The sequence below is a fragment of the Choristoneura fumiferana genome, chromosome 29 (assembly GCF_025370935.1).
Source record: "Choristoneura fumiferana chromosome 29, NRCan_CFum_1, whole genome shotgun sequence".
Taxonomy (NCBI): domain Eukaryota; kingdom Metazoa; phylum Arthropoda; class Insecta; order Lepidoptera; family Tortricidae; genus Choristoneura; species Choristoneura fumiferana.
Window position 1 is genome coordinate 4,376,829 of NC_133500.1, and position 26,301 is coordinate 4,403,129.

At 39.5% G+C, this 26,301-nt stretch overlaps 1 protein-coding gene across 1 annotated transcript in view; it reads right to left on the reverse strand.

Annotated features, from left to right (window-relative positions):
- LOC141444065 (uncharacterized) overlaps positions 1-25,748 on the reverse strand; it is a 59,342-nt gene extending 33,594 nt beyond the window's left edge. The window contains exon 1 of the mRNA XM_074109499.1: positions 25,690-25,748. Within this exon, the coding sequence (XP_073965600.1) occupies positions 25,690-25,748 (59 nt within the window). The remainder of the gene's footprint in view (positions 1-25,689) is intronic.
- Positions 25,749-26,301: the final 553 nt, after the last annotated feature.

Consider the following 26,301-nt stretch of genomic DNA (forward strand, 5'->3'; position numbering starts at 1 on the left):
TTTTATTCAATGAACAATTCGTACTTTATAAAGTACGCGAGGACTTAGGAGGATATAATATTCACTTCTAGGTTATCCTATTACGGAAATTATAATTACAGAAGCTGCTTGCAATGCCTTGACGGGGTATCATTTGCTGCCATGTTTGTATAGATTAAAGACCCAGAGATATTGGACAAATGGACATGATGGCAATGAATAAATCAATATGAATATAATCTTCGAATTCAGCATTCAAAAATATGCATAGTTAGGTAATCATAACAGCAAGAAATTGTTTTAAAGATTTTTCGTTTTTAAGAAGGGTAAAGAACTACACACATATTATACGTACCTACACACATAACAAGAAAATAATAAAAATAAAATAAATCTGGAAATTAAAGAGATTCGCTATAAAAAACGTTGACATAATTTGTCAATGAAAACCCTACATTGATCTACTTATACGACATTTATTCAGATATTAAGTTATAAATTAAGTTCCGAATCAATCAGTGAATTTTTCCAATTTATTTTGATTTTTTTCCACAAAATTGCTCTGATATCTTCAAACGAAACTTAATAAATCCTATTTTTCAACAGTCGAATCACTTAATAGTTAATGTTGTTATAATCTGTTCCCCGTATAGTATCCCTTATCAATCAGTTCCGGACACACACACAAACACACACACATGCGTGCGCGCACGCCTGCACCTGCGGCTGTCGACCTGTTACCGTTTTTATGGCGTGCAACCGGTTCGGGGTGGACGGCGTTATGCGAGATGAACTAAGGATTATTTTACATATCGAACAAGTAGAGCTTTTGAGTTAGCATAGGGCTTACGCTAGTGTTACTTATATTTATCAACGCATAGTTCTTAGTATGTTGCAAATTTGTAACCGACTTCCTGAAGGCGGGAGGAATTACAACACAATTGAAGTTGTGGCATGTGGAATTTCACCGAAGAACTTAAGTCACTGACATAGTTAAAGTGGCAGTGGGTAGGTTACATCGCTCGAATAACAGATAACCGTTGGGGTAGAAAGATCTTCAAGTGACGACCACGAACCCGAAGACGAAGCGTTGGCAGGCGTCCCACTAGGCTGACTGATGTCTACATGTGAATTGAGGACCATAGGTGGATGCAAGTGGCGAGTTGTCGTTCAGGTGTTCTAAATGGGATAAAAAATCCCTAAATCCTACTAATATTATAAATGTGAAAGTTTGTGAGTGAGTGAGTATGTTTGTTACTTCTTCACGCTGAAACGGCTTGACGGATTTGGATGAAATTTGGTTAACAGTTAGTTTATAAGCTGGATTAAAACATAGAATACTTTTTATCCCGATATTTACACGGGATAGGGAGAAAATCTCTAAATAACAACCGCTGGGCTTAGAGTTATGAAATTTGGTATGTTGATAGCTGGACATCTGGAGTATCATATAAGCTACTTTTTATCTCGATATTCCCACGAGATACGTATAAAATCTGGAAAAAACAGCCGCTGGGTTCAGAGTCATAAAATTTGACATGGGTGTTTTAATTTAACGTCAATGAAAACCACTATGTAATTTTAGGGAATTCCCACGAGAATTTAATAAAATCCCGGAATTTCAATTCAACAGCTGTATCTATACGAAGCCGCAGGTAAACGCTAGCAAAATAATAAATCTGCTAAACATACACCGGCTTATGATAATGATGATGAATTAGTTACCAATAGGCTGTCAGCATTTGCTACATGTTTTTTTATGTAAGAGACCGTAAACGAGCATGCTGGTCATTCGATGGGAAGCAATCACCGCCGTCCATAGATAACCGCAACACAAGGGGTGTCACAGGTGTATCCTTAAGTTGTATCACTCCGGAAATGCTGTCCCAGGAAGCTGCTTCCGTATTTTTGTCGTGCGCGGAAAAAAGTTCCGCTAAAATGGACGGTGCTAAAGCTATATTGCCAAGCATAAAGGTTGTGAAGATGGGCAGCAGTAGTGAAATCTAGCCACAGGCAACAATAGACGACCAGATGGCCTAGTGGTTAGAGAACCTGACTACGAAGCTTGAGGTCCCGGGTTCGATTCCCGTGTCGGGGTAGATATTTGTATGTAATACGGATTATTAGATGTAATACGGATGTTTGTTCTCTGGTCTTGGGTGTTTACGTATTTAAGTATGTATCTATCCATATAATTATATTTATCCGTTGCTTAGTACCCATAACACAAGCTTTGCTAAGCTTACTTTGGGACTAGGTCAATTGGTGTGAATTGTCCCGTGATATTTATTATTTATTCCGAACATTTCATCATTAAGTATCATTTATATACAAATAATGGCGTATTTAAGTTTAGTGATCCAGCAGAGAGACTTATTGGTGAGAAGAAAAAAAGTATTAAAAAAAAGTAGCATGGCGACATCTCGCTTGAACCATCCATCCCATCGGCGCACCGGACGCGGCCGGCAGGTTTTCTTCGTTTTGTGACATCAGTATATCTTGTATCTAGTTTATAGTTCATTATCTCTTTGTTGATAGACTACCGAAATAGGTTCTCACGGGTCAGACTTTCTGACGTATCAGGGCTTTCGTGACGTCTATTGTCTTTATTACAGAAGTTATTGTAAGTGTTCTTAAAAAGATTGTACATTTTTTTGTTGAATGTATATTTTTAACTATCAACGTAAAAACAGGGGTGTTGTTTGGCCATAATATTGTAGCTCTCAAACAAGTGCAAGTAACAAGTTTTGATGCAGTTTTTTCAAATACAAATACAAATACAAATAACTTTATTTCGCTTGAAATATGGTACAAGAGGTGTTAATTAAAAGACAATATTGGTTCACATATTTCACCATCATCTGGCATGCAAAATGTCATAAATTACAATTCTTATTTTTATATTATAATCAAAATGTCACCTGATTTATTATTGATCAAAGAAGAAAAGTATTCGGTAACTGAGTAGAAACCCTTTAACACAAGCCAAGCTTTAAGTTTTTATGTGAGCTTTTTTATGTGAAAGCGAGTTTCCTTGCAGTGGTTTTTAGTTAAAAATTGATTCAATTTGAGATTTTGAATTTTGAAATGACAGGGTTTTAAATTTTTCAAAGTTGGTCAGGTTATGCAGACTGTACTTTGCATTGACAGCCAAAATACTTATCATCCGTCAAATTTTCAAGTCAATACCATACATCGTTCAAGAGTTTCCACCTACGGAGACGATTCTGACCGGACCACCAAAATTTCAAAGTGGACCAAAAATACCAACAGACATACGAACGTTGCAAGTTAACCAACTTTCTATATAGATAATTCCATGTATTAACTTTTTTTATGTCTCATTCAGAACTTAAGCTTAAAAGAATATTAAAACCCAAGAGCACAAAGCAATTCCTTTCCCTGACTGCGTCGCAAAACCTTTGTCATCTAGATAAATAATGAACACATTTCACCGTGGATTCGGAATAATTACGGTTTGTAGCTAAAAAGGAATAAAGGCCATTTTATTGGAAGAGGAAAAGCATGTAGTATTTATGGTGACCATAAATACGGGGGATTCCTGGGCTGGCTGTGCACTAAAAATGTGTGCGGGATTGAGTTATTATTTCCCGAGAGCGGTAATTGTAGATTGCTGCGCTGCTATGGCTTAGTAAAAAAATGTGCGCTATGAGAAACGCCATTGTTTTTTCCGTTATTATGAAATGCGCACGATTCTACTAGTATTGAAAAACTAATTTATCGTGCGCCCGCAGAAACTGTGCAATTTTCCGGTACAAAAACTATAATATGCCCTTCTCGAATTTTCAAACTATCTACGTACTAAATTTCATCACGATCGGTTTATTACTTTCAGCGTGAAAACGTAACAAACATTTGCATGTATGATATGGCTGTTGCCGTGACTTCATCTGCTAAGAATTTTTTTGTAGCTACCCCGTGGGGACTTGTAAAACTATCCTATGTTAGTTTAACTATCTCCGTGCCGAATTTCAACTAAATTGGTTCAGTGGCTTAAAAGTGGAGGAAACAGACAGCCTGACAGTTACTTTCGCATTTATAATTCAGTTAGTAAGGAAAAGAAGTTGGAATATTAAAGTTCGTGCGAGTGTTTGCTATTGTGTTATTAAAAAACAAAACACAAATTATAATAACACAAAAATATCATCAACTTTTTTGTTCGTGGCTAAGATTTCACTTTAAGCACTAGAGCATAAAAAATCAGTTTACAGGTGCGTTTCCACTAGAGATGTGCGAGGATGTGTTTTTCATGAACCAATAGAAACGCTTCACTTACCTATCCTCGCTCAGCACAGCTCTAGTGGAAACCGCTGAGCGCAGCGAGGCGAGCTAAATGACGCGTTTCTGTTCATGAAAAACATATTCCTCGCAACACATCCTCCCACATCTGTCGTGAGAAGGGATCCTTTATCACCTACATCCACCATAAATACGAAGCTCACGAACACGAGAATTATGAAATTTTAAACAAAACTAAACAGTGCTCGACCGACGGTACGTCGTGACCGTCAGCGCTGACCGTCGGTTGCGAAAATTCATTCAGTGCTACGCTGACGGCGTACTGCGACGCGTGTGTACAGTTCACAGGTCGGTCGCTCGATCAGCGAAACACTGAACGCATCCATACAATCTCATAGCTCGTCGGTGGACCGACGCCGTGCGACCGACGAGCCGGACCGACGGCTCGACCGACCGTACGCGCGCACCAAATCACGCGCGTACCGTCAGCGTTACTGTGTGCGCATTTATAGACTTGCATAGATATAGCTACGCTGGCCGACGGTCAGCGCTGACCGTCGGTCGAGCACTGTTTCCAGCCTAAGCCGCGGTGGCCTAGTGGTTTGACCTATCGCCTCTTAAGCAGAGGATCGTGGGTTCAAACCCCGGCTCGCACCTCTGAGTTTTTCCAAATTCATGTGCGGAACTACATTTCAAATTTACCACGAGCGGTGAAGGAGAACATCGTGAGGAAACCTGCACAAACCTACGACGCAATTCAATGGTGCGTGTGAAGTTCCCAATCCGCAATAGGCCCGCGTGGGTACTATGGCCCAACCCTTTTGTTCTGAGAGGAGACCTGTGCCCAGCAGTGGGGCGTATATAGGCTGGGATGGTATGGATAGTAAACAAAACTATTTCATTTCTATTTTTCAAAGACACGCACTTCAATATCAGACGCACCCCAAACTACCACATGTATATTACGGTCAAGCGTAAAACCTAAAAAGGCCGTGTAATTACTTCATTAATTAGACAGCTGTACGTGCGTCTTTGGACGTGAGCGAACATGTGGTTAATAGGGGGGGAAGGGGGGCTGTCATACCCATAACGCTGATACAAAGGGGAAAGTCTGTTTGAGAAAAAATAAGATAGACATCAAAGACAGAGTCAAAGTATCTTAGTTTTATTTAGTCTATAAAAAACACTTTATGGATCATAAAATACGGAGAACCTCTGTTTAGAAGAAACCAGCAAAACGCTCAACGAGGTATTTTACAATACTTGTATTGACGTCTTTTTGACAGTAGATTTGAATGTTCATCTGTAATATTTTTTTGGAATTTTGTTACGATAGCTGGACGTCTGGAATAACACATAGGCTACTTTTGTCCAGATATTCCCACGGGATAGGGATAAAATCTTTCAATTTCAACCGCTGGGTTTAGGTCATGAAATTTACAGTTGTTCTTAACACAACCTCGATGAAAATCACGATATAAATTTTTGGATTTCCCAGGGGAACACCATCGTAAAATCCCGGAATTTCAATTGTTACCGGATCGATAGTTAACGCGTGCGAAGCCGTGCGGGTAAACTCTAGTATGTATAAAAACGTCTGCAATTTCCCAATTATGCAATATGCTTTTTTTACCCAGTCTGTAAGATGCAACTTTAAGCTTCCCTGTGTATTTTGTTAAACTCCGCTAATACTCCATTTAATTCAAGATTTGAATTAACGGTTATTATTATTATTATTTCGTATGGCTTTATTACCCTTAAAAAAATAAAAATAAAAAAAAACAAAACTACAACCTAATGTTTAAATTAAGTAGCCAATCCCTAGCACCCACCGTAAGCTCGAGCAAGTCGCTCATACTTCCCACAAAACACCTGTTTAGGGCACTCCTCCACTATGTGGTGGATGGTCTGATCCGGCGCTCCACAATCACAGGCTGCCGACGCCAAGAAGCCCCATTTTTTCAGGTTGTGGTTGCATTAACGGTTGAATTAACGGTCAAATTATAACACAATGTTTCTCGGTTTTTCAAACACAAATGGACTAAAAATACAGGTACATTTATTAGCGGTATCTACTATGTTTTTATTACAGAAGTTAACACAATTTTAAATAGTTTCCTTGTTTCATTTAAAAACGTGTACAAATTTCACCGTTAAGTTTCAAATATTAAAATAAATTGGAGCTTTATTGTATCAAATATTAATACTGTAATGATTGTTAAATTAAAACTTGAACCGATTGGTTATTGTGTTTGTAATGAGACAGGACTGGTCGCTGGCAAAAAGTGAGCTTAACCTAACCTGCTAACCGGTTTGTCTAGAAAGGATGCAGAGCCTTATCTATAGAGAGCGTCTCTGTTTATCACACGGTTTTTAATAATGGTAAACTATGATAAAGACGAAAAAAAATTAAAAATGTAAAACCCAGTTGACTTAAAAAACTTAAAATTTGAAGTAACTACCTAAAAAGAAAACAAGTCTGATTAGTCCTTTAGTAGTTATAAATTACAAAACCTTTAATATACAAAGTGCTAGATTGCATTGGTAGACCTTGATATTTTCCTTTTTTTTTCACAACGTCATTCATTGTAAAATATTATAAAGAAGTAGACATTCATATTCGAAAACAGTACGTAACACTTCTTCGGACAGTCGGTTAAAGAATACATTCCGAGAAGGGCAACTGTTGAGACTTATTCCAAGCTACCATCATTGTAAAAACACAAATGTTCTTTCCATTTCTATGTCTTTGATTGGTTTTGTTTCACATTTATTTCCTAATAGCTATTTTTGTACTTCTGTTTTTATGGCCATCCGTGATTTCACTCTTCTGTGGCCCTGCGAAAGACCAGTGCTGGTTTTCAACAAGCGATATCCTGAGCCCAGACCTTTTTATAACAGCATCTATGTATTTTTATGTACTTTTTTAGCCTGTGCATGTGTTATTTCTGTTATAAATTAAATGTTTTTCATTTTGTCTTCTTTTACAGTGTTTCATTTTGAGCGCCACGGTTGGCGAAGCGCGACAGCTGGAGTTCGTGCCATAGGCGCCATGTCGGCATTACGTGGCGCCTATGGAGCGATTTGAGGAAACCTGCACAAACCTGCGAAGAAATTCAATGGTGCGTGTGAAGTTCCCAATCCGCACTGGGCCCGCGTGGGAACTATGGCCCAAGCCCTCTTGTTCTGAGAGGAGGCCTGTGCCCAGCAGTGGGACGTATATAGGCTGGGATGATGATGATGGAGCGATTTTTCGAAATTTTTGTCTTCTGTGACCGACCGTGGCGTTCAAAGGGTTAATTTAAGGTTTAGTCTATAGATAAAGCCTTTGATTACTCTGTAGTTGTAATGGATAACACGTTCCCATTGGCAGCCATCTTCCTGCTCCTGCACTTTTTACTGCTAACTAGTCTTAGAAATAAACACCTTCCTAACAAAACCCCCTTGTCCCCAATACACAAACATCTCAAAGTGAAATAGAACTCACGTCTTAAATCGAGTTTAATAAAGAATTTCTATATTATTTTATAATAAAGTTTTGCAAAAAACATTTACACGGGTTTTCACGAAAATAGTCAAATTTCATTATCATTCCAAATTATGCCATGTGAATGCCATCAAACCTAATATTTCTACACAAAATCAGTGTCCGGGCGCACATAAATCCGTAACACTTAGCGCGCGGCCGGAAGTCGCTCGTTTCCCGCCAAAAACGCGCGTAATTTTTTCCACCGACGCTTAAGCCGTTATGGCGGCGTTTCCGGTCGCAGTACACAGGTTTGATGATGGAATTTATGGCGGTTTCAGTGTAAAAAGACGGAATAAAGGATAAAAATACTCGTTTATTTATAGGTTATGGAACTAATGGAATTAATAACAAAAAACTCTATTAAAACTATTGCATGCCGTTAAGGTGAAATAATTGTGCCTAATGTTTAATATTAAGACCTTATTGTATTATCATTATTATTTCAAGCAATAAATGAATTATTATTATTATTAATAGGACCATGGAATAATTTGCAGACTCAGGCATACTTGGGGTATCATTTATCAATGAGCTGCAAACAATTACTTTGCTCACCCGCGACCATATGGTAGCTATGACTATGCAACACATGTGTTCATTCATCATTCAGTTCCTCCACACACTGACGCGTTTCGAACTCAACCAAAGTTCATCGTCAGAGCGATACAACTGTTCACCATGGTACCAGATATTAGACTAAACAGATTTTAGTAGGTATGCTGACTTAACAGAGGGCTAACAATTTTATTATTTGATCTATAGATCCGCCGCTAACATTTTTTACATAAGAGATTTTCTTTAAATAATACCTTGCTTACTCCCCTAATCCCCCCACTGTGGCATGCGGTGGCATACCCTGTGACGTCACGTGTCGTACTTCCGTCTCTGTCAGATGACACGTATCACAAACCGACATAAGTGTGTCTGCAGCTTTATGACTTAGCACCTTCTGCCTGGTGTGTCTGCAGCTTTACCGTCAATGTCCGTTTGGAGATTGAAAATATTTGTAATTAATAAAAACTTAACAAGCTAAGTAATTGCATGAGTATACGAAGGGTTCCGTAAGTACAGTAAAGGAAACTGAAACACGTACCAGGGTTCGAACATTTTTGCTAATGTCATGTTGGTATCTCATCATCATCTCAGCCATAGGACATCCACTGTTGGACATAGGCCTCCCCCATAGACCTCCAGTTGCCTCGGTTGGAAGCGGCCTGCATCCACCGTGAACCCACGACTTTAACCAGGTCATCCTGCTGCTGCACTTGCGCTTGCCGATCCGCGGTCTCCACTCTAGAAACTTTCGGCCCCAACAGCCATAAGGTAAGGTTACGCCCAACAACTTCTTGCTTTTTTATCTTATTCGTTATAAAATGTTGGGGTGTAAAGGGCAATGAAACAATAATTGACCCATACGCCCTTTATTATATTTGTTGGTTTTTTTTTAACGACATGAGTCGGGTCGTAAAGGACATATGAGACTGCCACTGCCCCTTACGACCCAAATATTAAAAAAATAATACATTTACGCCATTTTTCAGCTCAAATATTTTATATCATGTCCCTTAAGCTATTTTATTTTAAAATAATAAATGTTGATAACAGCAAAAGTAAGGGGCGTATCGTAACTTGAATACTACCAATCGACAGAGAAAAAAAAACTCTAATTTTCTATGTTTAAAAGTGATTTTCGGTATTTTGTCCCTTACGCCAATTGAGACTTCCACCATCGATATGTTCTCCGTGCTATATGGCCTGCCCATTTGCCACTTCTACGAGCTTGGCTATGTCGGTGACCCTTGTTCTTCTACGTATCTCCTCATTTCTGATTCGATCCCGTAGAGAAACCCCAAGCATAGCTCTCTCCATAGCTTGCTGAGCGATCCTGAGCCACACATCTGACATCTCAACACCTGCCAAAAAATCATAGCGAAATTGGTTATGAAATGGTTCCACCCGTTACGGGATTCAGTTTTGTTGACGTACAGTTCATATAAAAAATAAATGTAAACAAACGTTCAAGCCACATGTTACTGTAAAACCGCCCAACTGCGAGTCGGACTCGCGCACGAACGGTTCCGTACCATTATCTATACAACATTAGACATTCATTAGCAAAAAAACAGCAAAAAATCAAGTTTGTTGTATAAAAACCCCCTTAAATATATATTTTATTAAAGTAATTATACAACTAAAGATTCTGTGAATATTTCAAGCGTCTACCTGTTAAATAATAAATAAATAAATAAATATCACGGGACAATTCACACCAATTGACCTAGTCCCAAAGTAAGCTTAGCAAAGCTTGTGTTATGGGTACTAAGCAACGGATAAATATAATTATATAGATATAGATACATACTTAAATACATATTAAACACCCAAGACCCGAGAACAAACATTCGTATTTTTCATACAAATATCTGCCCCGACACGGGAATCGAACCCGGGACCTCAAGCTTCGTAGTTAGGTTCTCTAACCACTAGGCCATCTGGTCGTCGGTCTGTTGCCATTAACAATCACGTTTGTTGTATTGGAGCCCCCTTAAATATTTATTTTATTCTGTTTTTAGTATTTGTTGTTATAGCGGCCACAGTATACATAATCTGTGAAAATTTCAAATGCCTAGCTGTTACGGCTCAAGAGATAGAGCCCTGTGACAGACGGACGGACAGACAAACAGACAGAGGAGTCTCAGTAATAGGGTGCCGTTGGCACCCTTTGGGTACGGAACCCTGAAAAGTCCGTCAATGGTACACACAGACTGAATTTTAGTAATAGCAATTAATTACGAGAGTGGAAGTCGACCGACAGCGAGGAACGCAGCGGCGAAGAGTATGTATGCCAGACGGTGAATATAGGCACCATGTGTCTACTATTAAAATAACATAATATTAAAGTGGCTGCAAGTTTTTTGAGATGGATCACTTAGTAGCTGCGCCTATTTTAACTTATAGAGATATGATTTGTGTAGCGTTATTTATATTATTTATTTGTTGAAATACATAAATAACTTTTAAAACATCAATTCTTGTATATATATTTCGGGGATCTCGGAAACGGTTCCAACGATTTCGATTAAATTTGGACTCGTACCGTACGTACGTACCGTAACCGTACCGTAGGGTTTTCGGGAATGAAAAATCTATCTAGCTTGGTCTTATATCTGGGATAACGCTGGTTACCGAGTCTTAGCCCGAGCGGAGCTCGGTCACCCAGGTACTTATTAGTTAAAACTGAAACAGCTGCTGCTTGACTATTGTTGCACTGATAAGTACACAGTTAAATTAAAATTACATTTTCCTTTCACAAGACTGATAATGCAGCTATTTAAATTTTACTTAATGCAGTTATTGTAAAATAAAATGAAATTGGTAAGTCTGTGGCTGGCCTTAAGGAATGAAGTTGACTTTTCCATCGTAGAATACGACGTTCTTAGAAACGACTAATTTTATGGCAGTTTTGTAAGCACCTGTCATAACGTAAATTAACTTATTTTTACAGTCGGCGCAAAAATCTACTAAATTATTCAGTTTCGAGATTAAAGAAAATAAAACCGGGCAAGTGCGAGTCGGACTCGAGCACCGAGGGTTCCGTACACATTTACAGGTAAGTATGTTTTTTTTTATTCGTCTGGATGAAAAACGAGCAAGTGGGTCTTCTGATGGTAAGAGATTACCACCGCCCAAAGACACCTGCAACACCAGGGGGATTGCAGATGCGTTGCCAACCTAGAGGCCTAAGATACCTCAAGTGCCAGTAATTTCACCGGCTGTCTTACTCTCCACGCCGAAACACCACAGTGCAAGCACTGCTGCTTCACGGCATCGTGTGTTGAAGATATTTCCCGCTTTTTCAGTGATTTAAACCATCCAGTGTAAACAGAGCCCTGCTCTTAAGCAAAACGTACGCAGTGTGGGGTCAGATTATATTGGTCATTGATATTTACAGACACATTAAAAAAACAAGATTTTCAGACTTTTTTACTTAGTTGTGTTATAATAGCTACCTTCACACCAAATTTCAAGTTTCTAGGACAAATAGAAGTACCCTATAGGTTTTCAGTGCACGGCAATTTATATGGAATCACGTTGTTTAATGACTGTAACTTTTGATTGCGTTGACTTAAAAGTTTGATTTATTCTAGGCTTCAAGGGACCGCAAATATGAGTATTCGATATCAACTTCATCTTGATACCTTCCCGCGTTCCTGAAAAAAAGCTTGACAGACGGACGGAACGGACGGACAACAAAGTGATCCTATAAGGGTTCTGTTTTTTCCTTTCGAGGTACGGAACCCTAAAAAATTAAAAAAACAACAAGGAGAACAACATACTAATGAACTAAAATAATTTCCTTGCTCACCCGCGACCTTACGATAGCTAAGCTTATGCAAAATATGCGTGTTCATGCAGTTCCTCCACCTCCACACTGTAAGAACACACACAAATCACACAAACCCATCTATCACCACCACCACACTACACTGACGCGTTTCGAACTCAAACAGAGCTCATCTTCAGAGTGACACAACCGTACACCATGCTACCAGTTGTTAGACTAAAGAACCACAACCACCGTTTTAACTTGTCACTGTAACTCCCCAAGTACCCACATACGTTTCATGAAACAAAACAAAACTACCCACAAATTATTAATACATTTTTAACCGTCCTTCAAAACTACCTTGATTTTTTATTTATTTACTGTCAAGGCATGTTTTATTAACTACCATTGCTGAAATTAGATCCAAGCCGTAGCAAGGGAGATGAAACTAAATTTACCTGCTCATTAATAATAGACCCCATACTGTTGTATCTAATTATCTCCATGCATTCTAAAACATCGAGACGAAACCCCTTGCCACAGTAATGTAACACTTCATACGAATCGGAGTCCGATAAAGAATGATTTAGTTCCAACAAATGTTTGGCAAAATTCGACTTATCAGGATGCTCATTCCTATATGCCGAAACATGCTCTTTAAATCTAGCATTAAAACTGCGTCCTGTCTGACCAACATATACTTTACTGCAGTCATTACAAGTGAGCTTGTATACACCCGATCTAGTTCCTTTATCTACCTTCTCTTTGTGGTTACAAAGTTTAGAGTACAAAGAGTTGTTAGTCTTAAAGGCTACCTTAACATTGTTTGATTTTAAAATACCACAAATTCTATCAGACAAACGACCAACGTATGAAATGCTACACCTATATTTGTTAGAAGACTGCGATGGTAACACGGCGTAAAGCATGCTATTCACTATCCGTGCCTGCTTCTTCTGAACCAAACTATTGACCATTGATTTAGTATAACCATTCGACAACGCTATCTGATAAATAGTATTTAACTCTAAATCAAAATCTTCCCTAGAAAGAGGTACAGTTAACAATCTATGTACATAACAATGAAAAGCTGCTAATTTATGCTGCCACGGGTGATTAGACAATGCTGGTATCACGGCATCTGTGTACGTGGGCTTTCGGTAAATTTTGAACTGGTGTTTATTATTAAATCTAATAATTGTCAAATCCAAAAAGTTTAACGAAAAATTTTCTTCTAATTCTTTTTTAAATTTAAAAAATGTATTAATAATTTGTGGGTAGTTTTGTTTGTTTCATGAAACGTATGTGGGTACTTGGGGAGTTACAGTGACAAGTTAAAACGGTGGTTGTGGTTCTTTAGTCTAACAACTGGTAGCATGGTGTACGGTTGTGTCACTCTGAAGATGAGCTCTGTTTGAGTTCGAAACGCGTCAGTGTAGTGTGGTGGTGGTGATAGATGGGTTTGTGTGATTTGTGTGTGTTCTTACAGTGTGGAGGTGGAGGAACTGCATGAACACGCATATTTTGCATAAGCTTAGCTATCGTAAGGTCGCGGGTGAGCAAGGAAATTATTTTAGTTCATTGATATGGACCTCCGCAAAGTAACGCCTGATTCAATAAATTAAACAACATACTGACAACTTGCGACTTAACATTATAATTATTACACAAGTAACCATGGCAAGCATGACAGCATCGCATAAATCTGTCAAATACATACTGAAAGGTAAGACTGGGGCTTAAGCTATCAGTTATAATATGCCGTGTCTATTCTTATTTCTCTTTGCACTTCAGCTATATAAGAACCAAAGCTATGTAACTGTCGCGATTCAGTGGAAACGATATTGCATTCCTAACCTTTGTAAGTCGAGTCCCTCGATTCTCTATATACCTAGCTTTAGTTTGGGAACGTTGAATTGATAGCTTCTGCATGAAGACATCGCGAAGTATTTGAATGGTTGATCCAGCTGGAACTGTTCTACAGTAATTTAAAGTAACTAAATTTACAGGTTTTAAACTAAACAACTTAGAAAAGTTGAAAACCAACATTGTCATTTCAAAGTTCGTCATCACCATCATCATGGCAGCCGAAAGACGTCCACTGCTGGACATAGGCCTCCCCAAGGCTCTCCACTCAGACCGGTCTCGTGCTTTCCGCATCCACCGCGATCCCGCGATCTTAAACAGGTCGTCGCTCCATCTTGTTGGAGGCCTACCGACAGCTCGTCTCCCGCGGACGCTATTTTGAACCTTCTGACCCCATCGGCCATCAGTCCTGCGAGCAATGCGCCCCGCCCACTGCCACTTCAGTTTTGCAATTCGGGCTATGTCGATAACCCTAGTTCTACTGCAGATATCATCATTTCTGATTCTATCCCGCAGAGAAACCCCGAGCATAGACCTCTCCATAGCCCTCTGAGTGACTTTGAACTTTCAAAGTTCAATGTCTCAAAATCGGTTGCACCGATTTTTAGGAAGAAGAAGATTTATTTATTTGCCAACATGAACAATACAGGATAGGCACACAGAATACAAATACAATAAACCTAAATTCGTAATCTCAGCCATCAATCATCAATATTACTTTGACACAACCCCTGTCACGGACGTCAACAAAGTATAGTTAAGTTTTTTTGGAGTCTTTTTGTATTTTTTATTTCAACTCCAAATTTGTTACTTTTACGGGTATCCCGTGAAACCATATCGAAAATACAAACTGAGACATGGATGCACAGAAAAACCAGAAAAAGAGACCAGCGCTGGGAATCGAACCCAGGTCCTCAGCAATCCGTGCTGCGTGCTATAACCCCTACACCACCGCTGGACAGGAATCTAGACACGAATTTTTCCTATGCATACATATCTCAGGTTGTGGTGTCTAGATTCCTGTCCAGCGGTGGTGCAGGGGTTATAGCACGCAGCACGGATTGCTGAGGACCTGGGTTCGATTCCCAGTTTGTATTTTCGATATAGTTAAGGTTCACAAATCCGCGCTGTGAACTAATTTTGTGCGCCGTTTTGATGTAAGAAGCATGCAGTCTAGTACAGTAGCATCAAAAGTAGCCATACACTTTCGCACTTTATCGCTTTACAGCCATACAAACGCCATTCAAGATTTTCAATGTGCCAATGTTGTAATGAGGGCTATCGTTTTTTGTCTCACTAGATGGCGCACTGTTGCGTGAGGTTTTTAAGTGTGGCTTTCAAAGTCTGTTATTACGGGCGTGAAAACAAAGTTTAGATTAAAATCATATTTAATACACCTTAAAACCGTACCATATAAATATCGAGCATGCCACAGTGTTTCATAGTCCCTGTTTTGTTCGGAAAAAAGGGAGGACAACAAAACTGTCTCAAAACACAGACATTCATTGCCCCGGAACGCATATTTGCCATAATTAATTTCAGATATTGCAAAATATTCACAAAATTATTCTAATTATAAATAAACCCGCGTAGCTCACCCAAAAACTATGAGATGTGACATTTCGGAGACCTCACGCTACACTAGCGCCTCTAGCGGCGAATTCATTCGCGATAGCCCTCATTGACGTTAGAGTTATACCGGGTGTGGCCTGTAACACGAGCAAATAATTAAAACATAGATCATACTCGTCAAACTGAACAACATTAGTTCAGCGACTTTAAAATAAAACTTTATTTTTGTTTTTATCACACTTTAAAGTTTATTCGAAGAAGCAATGTAAAGCAACATGTTTAATGTTTGTGGCATGACAAGCGATGTCAGTTGGGTTCTAGGATGGCGTACATATGAATTTATTTACGGTTTTAATTTTAATTAAGTGGCATTCCAGTCCAATTACTGGTGACCCATAGAGCCTCTGTTTTTAAATTATCGCCGGTTCTGGGCCACACATATATGGACCCAGAGTTAATAACCCTTGCCTATAACCTAAGGGTTTATTTAAAGTATATTTCCATCGACAATACAGAACGCCTCAAACCAAAAGTATGTTTTGCGTGAGCAAACCCCCGACAAAAAGCGGGAAACGGAATTGTTTTTAAACTCCATTGAAATTCTAACAATCCCCCTTGGATTCCAGCCTTTTGGCGCGCTCTTTTATTTATGAAATAAACAGACTGTTCACAGTAAAATTGTTTAACGTTTGACTTATTTGAAAATTTGTGAGTGAGTGAGTGAGTGAGTGAGTTTGTTACTCCTTCACGCTGAAACGGCTGGACATATTTGGATGAAATTTGGTAAGTGTAGCTGAACATCTGGAATAACACATAGGCCACTTTTTATTCCGATATTCCCACGGGACAGGGATAAAATCTCGAAACAACAACCGCTGAGCTTAGAGTCATGAAATTTGACATGATTGTTTTTAATGTAACGCCAATGAAAACCACGATTTAACTTTCGGGGATTCCCACGGGAATTTTTGAAAAATCCTTACGCACGCAAACTTCGCACGCACCATTGAATCGCTTCGCAGGTTTGTGCAGGTTTCCTCACGATGTTTTCCTTCACCGCAAAGCTCGTGGTAAATTTCAAATGTAATTCCGCACATGAATTTCGAAAAACTCAGAGGTGCGAGCCGGGGTTCGAACCCACGACCCTCTGCTTGAGAGGCTATAGGTCAAACCACTAGGCCACCACGGCTCGTGTACGGGTAAACACTAGTAATAAATAAATATCATGGGACATTTCACACCAATTGCCCAAGTTCCAAACTTAGCAAAGCTTGTACTATGGATACTAGGCAACGGATAAACATACTTATATATTTAAATACATACTTAAATACGTATTAAACATCCAAGACCCGAGAGCAAAAATTCGTATTATTCATACAAATATCTTCCCCATGCCGGGAATCGAACCCGGGACCTCAAGTTTGTAGTCAGCTTCTCTAACCACTTGGCCATCCGTTCGTCAAGATTAACCATCCCTACCCATAGTCCCATACCTACCCTCCTACCTATTTATCAACCCCTACCTGTCTGAGCCGGACTTCCGACGCGATGCACTGTAAAATCTCGACGCACCGAGGCAAGAGTGTAGGGGAGTATTTTGTATGAAAGAGTAGGAAAATGCATAGTTAGGATGTACTTAGCAACGACGTAATAACCAAACCAACAGAAAGTTGGAAAACCGCCGACTTTGTCACTCCAATGTTCAATATCTCAAAAACAGCTGTACCGATTTTGATGTAACATGTCTTTCTATCTGTCGTTTCAAATATAATAAACCGCATTCAAATGGGTCCACCCATTTAAGAGCTACGGTGCCACAGACAGACACACAAAGCGGTCAAACTTATAACACCCCTCTTTTTGCGTCGCAGGCTAAAAACTGGTCAAGTGTAGGGTTTCATGGTAACGTGGCAATTCTTGATCCGCAGTTGGCCCGCGTGGGAACTACAGGTCAAGCCCTCTCATTCTGATAGGAGGCCTGTGCTCAGCAATAGTGGGACGGATATAGTCTGGGATGAATGGATGATTTTTTCGTCGCACCTTAATCTCTCATACTTTCTCAATTTTGTTGTCAATTTTTTGAGTCGATGCGGTAGCATGGTGTACGGTTGTGTTGCTCTGAAGATGAGCTCTTGTTGAGTTCGAACTGACGTTTAGTGTAGTGGTGGTGAAAGATGGGTTTGTGTGATTTGTGTGTGTTCTTAAAGTGTAGAGGTGGAGGAACTGCATGAACATCCTACCTATTTTGCATAAGCTTAGCTATCTTAAGGTCGCGGGTGAGCAAATAAATTCTTTTAGACTTTTCTAAACAAAGGAAAGCCTCTTAGAACCCTAGAGGAAGTAGGAAGGCCTAGACGAACGTACCAGATCAAATCGGGGACGTTCTGAAGAAAGGTCGGGTCAGGAGTACTCAAGCCGACGTGCGTGGTGCGTGCATGAAAAGATTGATGAATGTAGAGGAAGCGAGAGTTGTATGCCAGGATCGTAGCAAGTGGAAGGATGTAGTCTCTGCCTACCCCGTTGGGAAAGAGGTGTGATTTTATGTATGTATACGTATGTATGGTTCTAAACAAAACACCAGTAAATTGACGACCATAAAACCCGATTGCCACTTGTTTCGATTAGAACTAACTCCTCCGTTGAACCTGAACGGTTGTCTTGAACAATGGTCTTCCTGCGTCGATTGCCTTTTGTACATTCGATGCACTTGTTTATTCGTCGGACAAAGACCCTGCCGGTCTTACGTAGGTTTGGTAGATTGGGCTAACTTTCACGGAATAACCTTACATTATGAATAGTTTAGTTTATTTTATTCATTCAATATCGACACCTATGCAAGGAATATCATCGTAACTCATTTTCACTAGCTTTACATGACAGCACAAAAAGATTTAGGTATATTTTTTTATAAAAAAAATGTTAAGTCTTGGTACATAAGTACTTGGTTATAATTAACAAAGCTAAAACTAAAGAATTTAATGATTATTTTGTCACAAATACGTTTCTTTTACCCTTTTTTAACCCCCGACGAGAAAAAGGGGTGTAATAAGTTTGACCGCTATGTGTCTCTGTCTGTAGCACCGTAGCTCTTAAGCCGGTGGACCGATTTGAATGCGGTTTTTTTATTAGCGATGGTTCTTGGACGTTTCATCAAAATCGGTTAAGCCGTTTTTGACATACTGAACTTTGAAATGACGAAGTTTTTTTAACCCCCGCCGCAAAAAGAGGGGTGTTATATGTTTGACCGCTATGTGTGTCGGTCTGCTCGCGCAGAATGGGTATGTAACTTAAACCTTTTTTGATCCCTACATTATTTCGGGATCAAAAGTGGCCTATATGTTAATCCAGGGTATTACCTGTATGCCAGATTTCATGCAAATCTGTTCAGTAGTTTTTCATTATAGAATTACATCATAATTTACACAAAATTTGACATTTAGGGGCTGTTTCACCATCCATTGATTAGTGTTAACTGACGGTTAAATGTGATGCCGTCTCTATTTGTTTTGTTCGAATAGACGGAGACGGCATCACATTTAACCGTCAGCTAACACTAATCAATGGATGGTGAAACAACTCCTAAATGTCAAGGAACATGAGCTCAAAATGAGAGGGATTGGGAATTTCACACAATCATGAATTGCATCGCAGGTTTTCTTACGGTGTTTTCCGCCGCTGAAAAGCTTGTGGTACTTAAAATTTCAGTCAGAAGTGAAAGCCCGGACTTGAACCCACGAGCCTCTGCCTCTGTGAATCCTATACTATCCTACTAATATAATGAATGTGAGTTTGTAAGTCTGTTTGTTTGTTTATTTGTTACCTCATCGTGTCTAAACCGCTGAACCGATTTAGATGAAATTCGGTACACAGATAGCTTGAGTCCCGGGGAAGGACATAGAATAGTTTTCATGCGGAAAATTTCATAATTCCCGCGGGACAGTGACAAACATAACCGAGTAACAGCTAGTATAAAATATAAAAAAAAATACCGTCAAGTTGAAATTTAAACTAAATCTACACTATTTAGACGACCAGATGGCCTAGTGGATAGAGAACCTGACTACGAAGCTTGAGGTCCCGGGTTCGATTCCCGCGTCGGGCAGATATTTGTATGAAAAATACGAATGTTTGTTCTCGGGTCTTGGGTGTTTAATATGTATTTAAGTATGTATCTATCTATATAATTATATTTATCCGTTGCTTAGTACCCATAACACAAGCTTTGCTAAGCTTACTTTGGGACTAGGTTAATTGGTGTGAATTGTCCCGTGATATTTATTTATTTATTTATTTTTGTACCTGCACGGTACAGAATCCAACTCACACTTAACCGATATTCCAAATAAAAAAAGAGAAGGGTCTCTTTCAATTTCATCGACCACGATACACCTGCAACAAGGGCGTAATTACAGGTGCGCTACCGGCCTGACCGCTTGTTGCTGTTTAAACGCGCATAGTTCTCGACTTACTCCGCGCTGTGAGACAAACTGACATTAACGGCCATCTTGTACAGGTGATCGCTGTCTAATTAAGTTTTTGCGCTAATTTCGCTGTGGTCCAAGTCATGAGAAAATTCGTTTCAGTTTTTTTTTAAACACTTGTAACTTACAAGCTACCATTTTCAGATGAAGAACAACAAAAATATAATTAAGAAAAACAAAACTCTGACTTGCCATAATAAAATTACAAAACCAAAAATTAAAAGACAAGGCTTAGGGGCTGTTTCACTATCCATTGATTAGTGTTAACTGACGGTTAAATGTGATGCCGTCTCTATTTGTTTTGTTCGAATAGACGGAGACGGCATCACATTTAACCGTCGGTTAACGCTAATCAATGGATGGTGAAACAGCCCCTTAGTAATCTAAAACTCTTTTTATTATGTAACTTGAACTTCAACAGTCAGTTATCCATTACTGGGAATTTTTGAGCTGCAGGGCTACTACGAAACTCGAAACTGGAAGTTCGTGTCGTGCGGTCCCTCTGACACTTATACTATTTAATACGAGAGCGAGAGGGACGGTACGATACGAACTACGAGTTTCGTAGTAGCCCTGCTGTTCACGAATGTTTTGAATGTGAACTTTATTCTTTTTCCTTCTTAGTTTTCTCTTAAGTTTTTTAAGGCACTCGCCTTTTTAGATTCCTTATTGGGTCGGCTTAGCTCAAAGAGGGGAGAAACTAACAAAACTTGATACTTTAAAGCTTAATAAATATTTTTCAAACGGAAATCTTATTTTAAAAATGTTCTTCTCAATTAAGTAAAGTAGTTTTCACCTACTTAAGTTTTTAAAAGTTCTACAACACACTTATTACATACTTTGAATGCCAATGAGAAGAAAAACCACAGAACTTTATTTTTACAATTTTATTTTACCTCGATATTTGAGAAACTGTATGAAACTGAATGGAAATGGAATTCTATGTAACCTAACCAACAAAAAGTTGGAAACTTGTAAATTTTGGACTTTGTCACTTCAAAGTTCAATATCTCAAAAACGGCTCAATCGATTTTGGTGAAACATGTTTTCAAATAAAAAAACCGCATTCAAATCAAAGCTACGGTGCCACAGACAGACACAAATAGCGGTCAAACTTATAACACCGCTCTTTTTGCGTCCGGGGTTAAAAATAGGCATGTGGTAGAGCCACTAGCAGCTCGCTTACTATACCTACAGATTTTTTAGTTCTTTCGCTTAAGCTTACATCTTGTTGCCATCTCAAAGCGCACGCGCCGCGCAGCTGCGGAGGCTGCACGCTCTTGGCTATAAAGTTAGGTGACGCCGACTTGGCGTTAAGCTGAGCGGTGTTCCATCATCATCATCAGTGTTGCCAACTCCTAGAAGTTCGAGTCGCTAGACTCAAAATCTTGAGGGTTATGTTTATAGAACTTTATTTCTCAAAAGAAATTGTTACATTTCACTTCATCATCCCAGCCTATATACGTCCCACTGCAGGGCACAGGCCTCCCCTCAGAATGAGAGGGTTTGGGCCATAGTTCCCACGCGGGCCCAGTGCGGATTGGGAACTTCACACACACCATTGAATTGCTTCGCAGGTTTGTGCAGGTTTCATCACGATGTTTTCCTTCACCGCAAAGCTCGTGGTAAATACACGAGCACACATTACACAGCGATACATTTCACTTAATGAGAACTTATACTAATATACAATTTATATTAGTGACCACCATGAGGTGCACACTAACAAAGAAAAAAGAAAAACAATACGTAAACAACTTTTTTTTTTATTCGACTGGATGGCAAAGTAGCAAGTGGGTCTCGTGATGGTAAGAGATCGCCACCGCCCATAGACACCTGCAACACCAGGGGGATTGCAGATGCGTTGCCAACCTGGAGGCCTAAGATGGGATACCTCAAGTGCCTGTTATTTCACCGGCACTAAAACTAAAAGAAAAGACTCAATTAAACCAATGTCGACACCACGGTACCTACCCTCACTCAAGGAACTTACAACTGCGTCAACCTACAGACACTAAGTACCCATTTCTCACAGGCCCACAAATATACAAAATAAACATCTAACAGAATATACTAATTTAAACCAAAGTCCAATAGTTGTATCCCGGAAAATTCGTAGGACAGCAGCAGCAGTGAACGAAATCTACGTGGACGGAGTTGCGGGCAACAGCTAGTACAAAGTAATCTAATACGAGTAGGTATGTACCTACCAAGTCACAAAAAAAACAATAAAAAACAAACAAACCACTGCAAAAAAGTTTTTAAGCCTCGAAATGAGCATTATCCACAACTCTAGTGGGCCAATCAACTATTTTACCGACACTTGAGCGTCTCCTGCGTTACCAAAATTGTCTCTTGCGTTAGCAAAAAATCGTACTTCTGACAAGATATTTCACGGTGTAATAGGTGGAACTTACGTAGGATGGCATGTAATCATGTACACCATCTATTAAATTACAGAAAAAACATGTTTACTTACAAAAATCTGCAATTGTTTAAAAAATATTGCGGACAGATTAGTGTCGGTAAAAAAGTTGATTGGCCCTAGTAATACTTCTAGCATCTCATAAGTTTTAACCAAAATACAATGTCCAACATATTTCACCGTGCAGCTGTCTCACTTTGACGGCAGGTGGTCGCTATAACTCACCTGTTGCACTACAAACTATGTAACTGTGAAGCTATGTGACCATTGCAACGTTAAGATGACTACTAAAACGATGTTTTATAGCATAACATAAGTTTGACGACCAGATGGCCTAGTGGTTAGAGAACCTGACTACGAAGCTTGAGGTCCCGGGATCGATTCCCGTGTCGGGGCAGCTATTTGTATGAAAAATACGAATGTTTGTTCTCGGGTCTTGGGTGTTTAATATGTATTTACGTATGTATCTATCTATATAATTATATTTATCCGTTGCTTAGTACCCATAACACAAGCTTTGCTAAGCTTACTTTGAGACTAGGTCAATTGGTGTGAATTGTCCCGTGATATTTATTTTATTTATTTATTTATTTTAAAAACCAACAAAAAGTTCGAAAACCCCCGACATTGTCTCTTCAAAGTTCAATATCTCCAAAAATCTCTCAATATCTTATCTTATATCTGCTTACAACCCTAGTCTCATAAGAATATTGTATACACTAACAATACTTGGATCTACTGTTATCCGAAAAAAAAAAAATTTTTTTTAATGCGGCTGAACCGATTTTGATAAGACATATCTAAAAACTATCGCTAGAAACCTTGCTTTCAAATAAAAAAAACCCGCATTCAAATCGGTTCACTCGTTTGAGAGCTACGGTGCCACAGACACACAGAAATACTTATACACATAGCGGTCAAACTTATAACACCCCTCTTTTTGCATCGGGGGTTAAAAATGAATCCCACTAATATTGTAAATGCAAAAGTTTGTAAAGTCTGTTCGTTTGTTTGTTACTTCTTCACTTCTAAGCCGCTGAATCGATTAGGTCCAGGTCTCAACACATTACTCCGTATCATATCATGACCGTAACAGCAACGTGCCAGGCAAACATATATTCTTTGTATCGAAAAGCATTCGAGAACCTTCTGGCCCCATCGGCCATCCGTCCTGCGAGCAATGTGCCCCGCCCACTGCCACTTTAGTTTCGCAATTCTTCGAAGGTTCTCGAATGGCGTCCGCGGACCGGGAGACGAGCTGTCGGTAGGCCTCCAACAAGATGGAGCGACGACTTGGTTAAGATCGCGGGATCGCGGTGGATGCGGAAAGCACAAGACCGGTCTGAGTGGAGAGCCTTGGGGGAGGCCTATGTCCAGCAGTGGACGTCTTTCGGCTGACATGATGATGATGATGATCGAAAAGCATGAGACTATGCCCACAGCACTTTCGTATCCAACCGTCGCCATCGCGTGTTACGTATGGTCGACCAAAAAAGTGCTAATTGGTAAACCAATTTTAATGACAATAATTGGAGTTATGGAGTTGAAGCATATTTACCAGAACCTCACAAGTAAAGGTGCTTATAGAAAAAAAAGAGGCGCGTTAGAAACGTATACAATTCTTATTATTTCAAAAAATGTGCGTTTTGTTCTTTCACTAACACGAGTACACTTACCCTAGTTAAATAAATAAATAAATATCACGGGACAATTCACACCAATTGACCTAGTCCCAAAGTAAGCTTAGCAAAGCTTGTGTTATGGGTACTAAGCAACGGATAAATATAATTATATAGATCTAGATACATACTTAAATACATATTAAACACCCAAGATCCAAAAACAAACATTCGTATTTTTCATACAAATATCTGCCCCGACGCGGGAGTCGACCCGGGACCTCAAGCTTCGTAGTCAGGTTCTCTAACCACTAGGCCATCTGGTCGTCTAGTTGTATACCATAAGTCACCAATCCTATGGTAACGAACCCTTAGCAGACAAATTGTCCCCAGTTTTAAATAAAAACACGTTCCGGAAACTTCGGCGATCAGTTTAATTGGTTTTTCTTTGCCGTCTTTTTACCAGCTTTCATTAAGATTCCTGAACGACAGTGCCGCAGTACTGCAGAATAGAAATGATATCATCAGGCTTAATTACAAAATGTCTTAATTGCTATTTAATATTTTGAACATGAAACTACCGTGAGATTCACTCATATTAAATATAATGACCCGGATAACTCACGTCTTAAATCGAGTTTAGCTCGACATGTTTCGGGCTAATCCGTAGCCCTTCGTCTTCGGAGCAACGCGACTCCCTCCGAGTACCTCCGAGTTGGAAAACGGTGTTAAATACTCGTGCTGCGTCATCGGTGTGTGTGAACGTACCTTTACAGAGCGATGTTGTTAGTGTTGTGTGCTACCCTACATTTGACAGTTGTAATGATGATGAAAACGCGGGTAGTTGTGTGCCGGTGTCAGTTTCGTCGGGTAGTCGCGCGAGCAGAGCGGCGGCGTGTTGCAGCAGCCGCTGAGTCGCGTTGCTCCGAAGACGAAGGGCTATTTAATATTAATTATTATTACTACGAAACTGCTACTGGTTTTAAAAATTAATTAATTTATTTTTTTGCTTTATTTACGTTGAAGTAGGTATTATTTTTAATAAATTTTATAGAAATTTTAAAGAACGAATTTAAGTTTAGTTCGACAAAGAATTTCCGCCTGCTTCGTTTGTGATCATTTTTTTTTCAGTTTCATGGAATAAGTTCCTATAGTTTTTATGTATTGTTGGAAAGCTAAGTAAACGGTTATGTTTTTAAAATAATCTGCAAGCAACCTGTATTTTGCAGGGTCCGCCCGGATTGCCACCACCATCTTGCCCGCTAATCCTGACGTGAAGCAGCAGTGCTTGCACTGAAACAGAAACAGTGAAACAGTCACCCCTATCACCTCCTAACGGGAATACGTCGAATTATCAATAACCCTGTATAATATTACACAAGAAGGGTACCTACTCTAAAACTAAGTTAACTTACTAACTATAATGCGAGTTCTATAAAAGTTCGTGAGACCTTATTTCTAATGCTGTTATTTAAGGGGTCTTTGGGCGACGCCTATGTCCAACAGTTTGCATGATCCAAACAATATACATACATAAAGTCACAGGCGAAAGTTCCATCATACATACAAAGACGCGACCTCTACAGAACAGAAAGCAATTAGTTTGTATGGGCTCCACGCAAATTTACCGTCCTTTTGTAGAGCAGTCTTGCCCGAGGCGTGTGCGGGCTCGCTGCGACGAATCCATACTCAATCCCTGCATACAAAATTCGATATGCGAATCCATTAAAAATGCGAAAGGGTATGTTTGTGTGTTTGTATCTTTGTCAGTCTTTCACGTTGACACAGAGCAACTGATCGACGTGATTTTTAACCCACGGGCGCAAAATGAGGGGTGTTATAAGTTTGACCGCTATGTGTGTCTGTCTGTGACGCCGTAGCTCTTAAACGGGTGGACCGGTTGGAATGCAGTTTTTTTAATTTGAAAGCAGGTTTTCTAGCAATTCTTCTGAGATATGTTTCATTAAAATCGGTTCAGCCGTTTTTGAGGTATTGAACTTTGAAGTGACAAAGTCGGGGGTTCCAACTTTTTTTTGGCATAGAGATAGTTTATGGGCCAGAGAGTGACATCGGATTCTTTATACCCTATTCACGAGTATCGGGTGGGGGGACCGGGGGTAGCAGGGGAGGGCTACTGCCCCCCCCCCCCTGGAAATTGTATGTTCTACAGTATTATTATGCCCCGTTTACCTATGAAGCAGGATCCCTTGCGGGTGTTTGCCCTACGCAACACACTATAT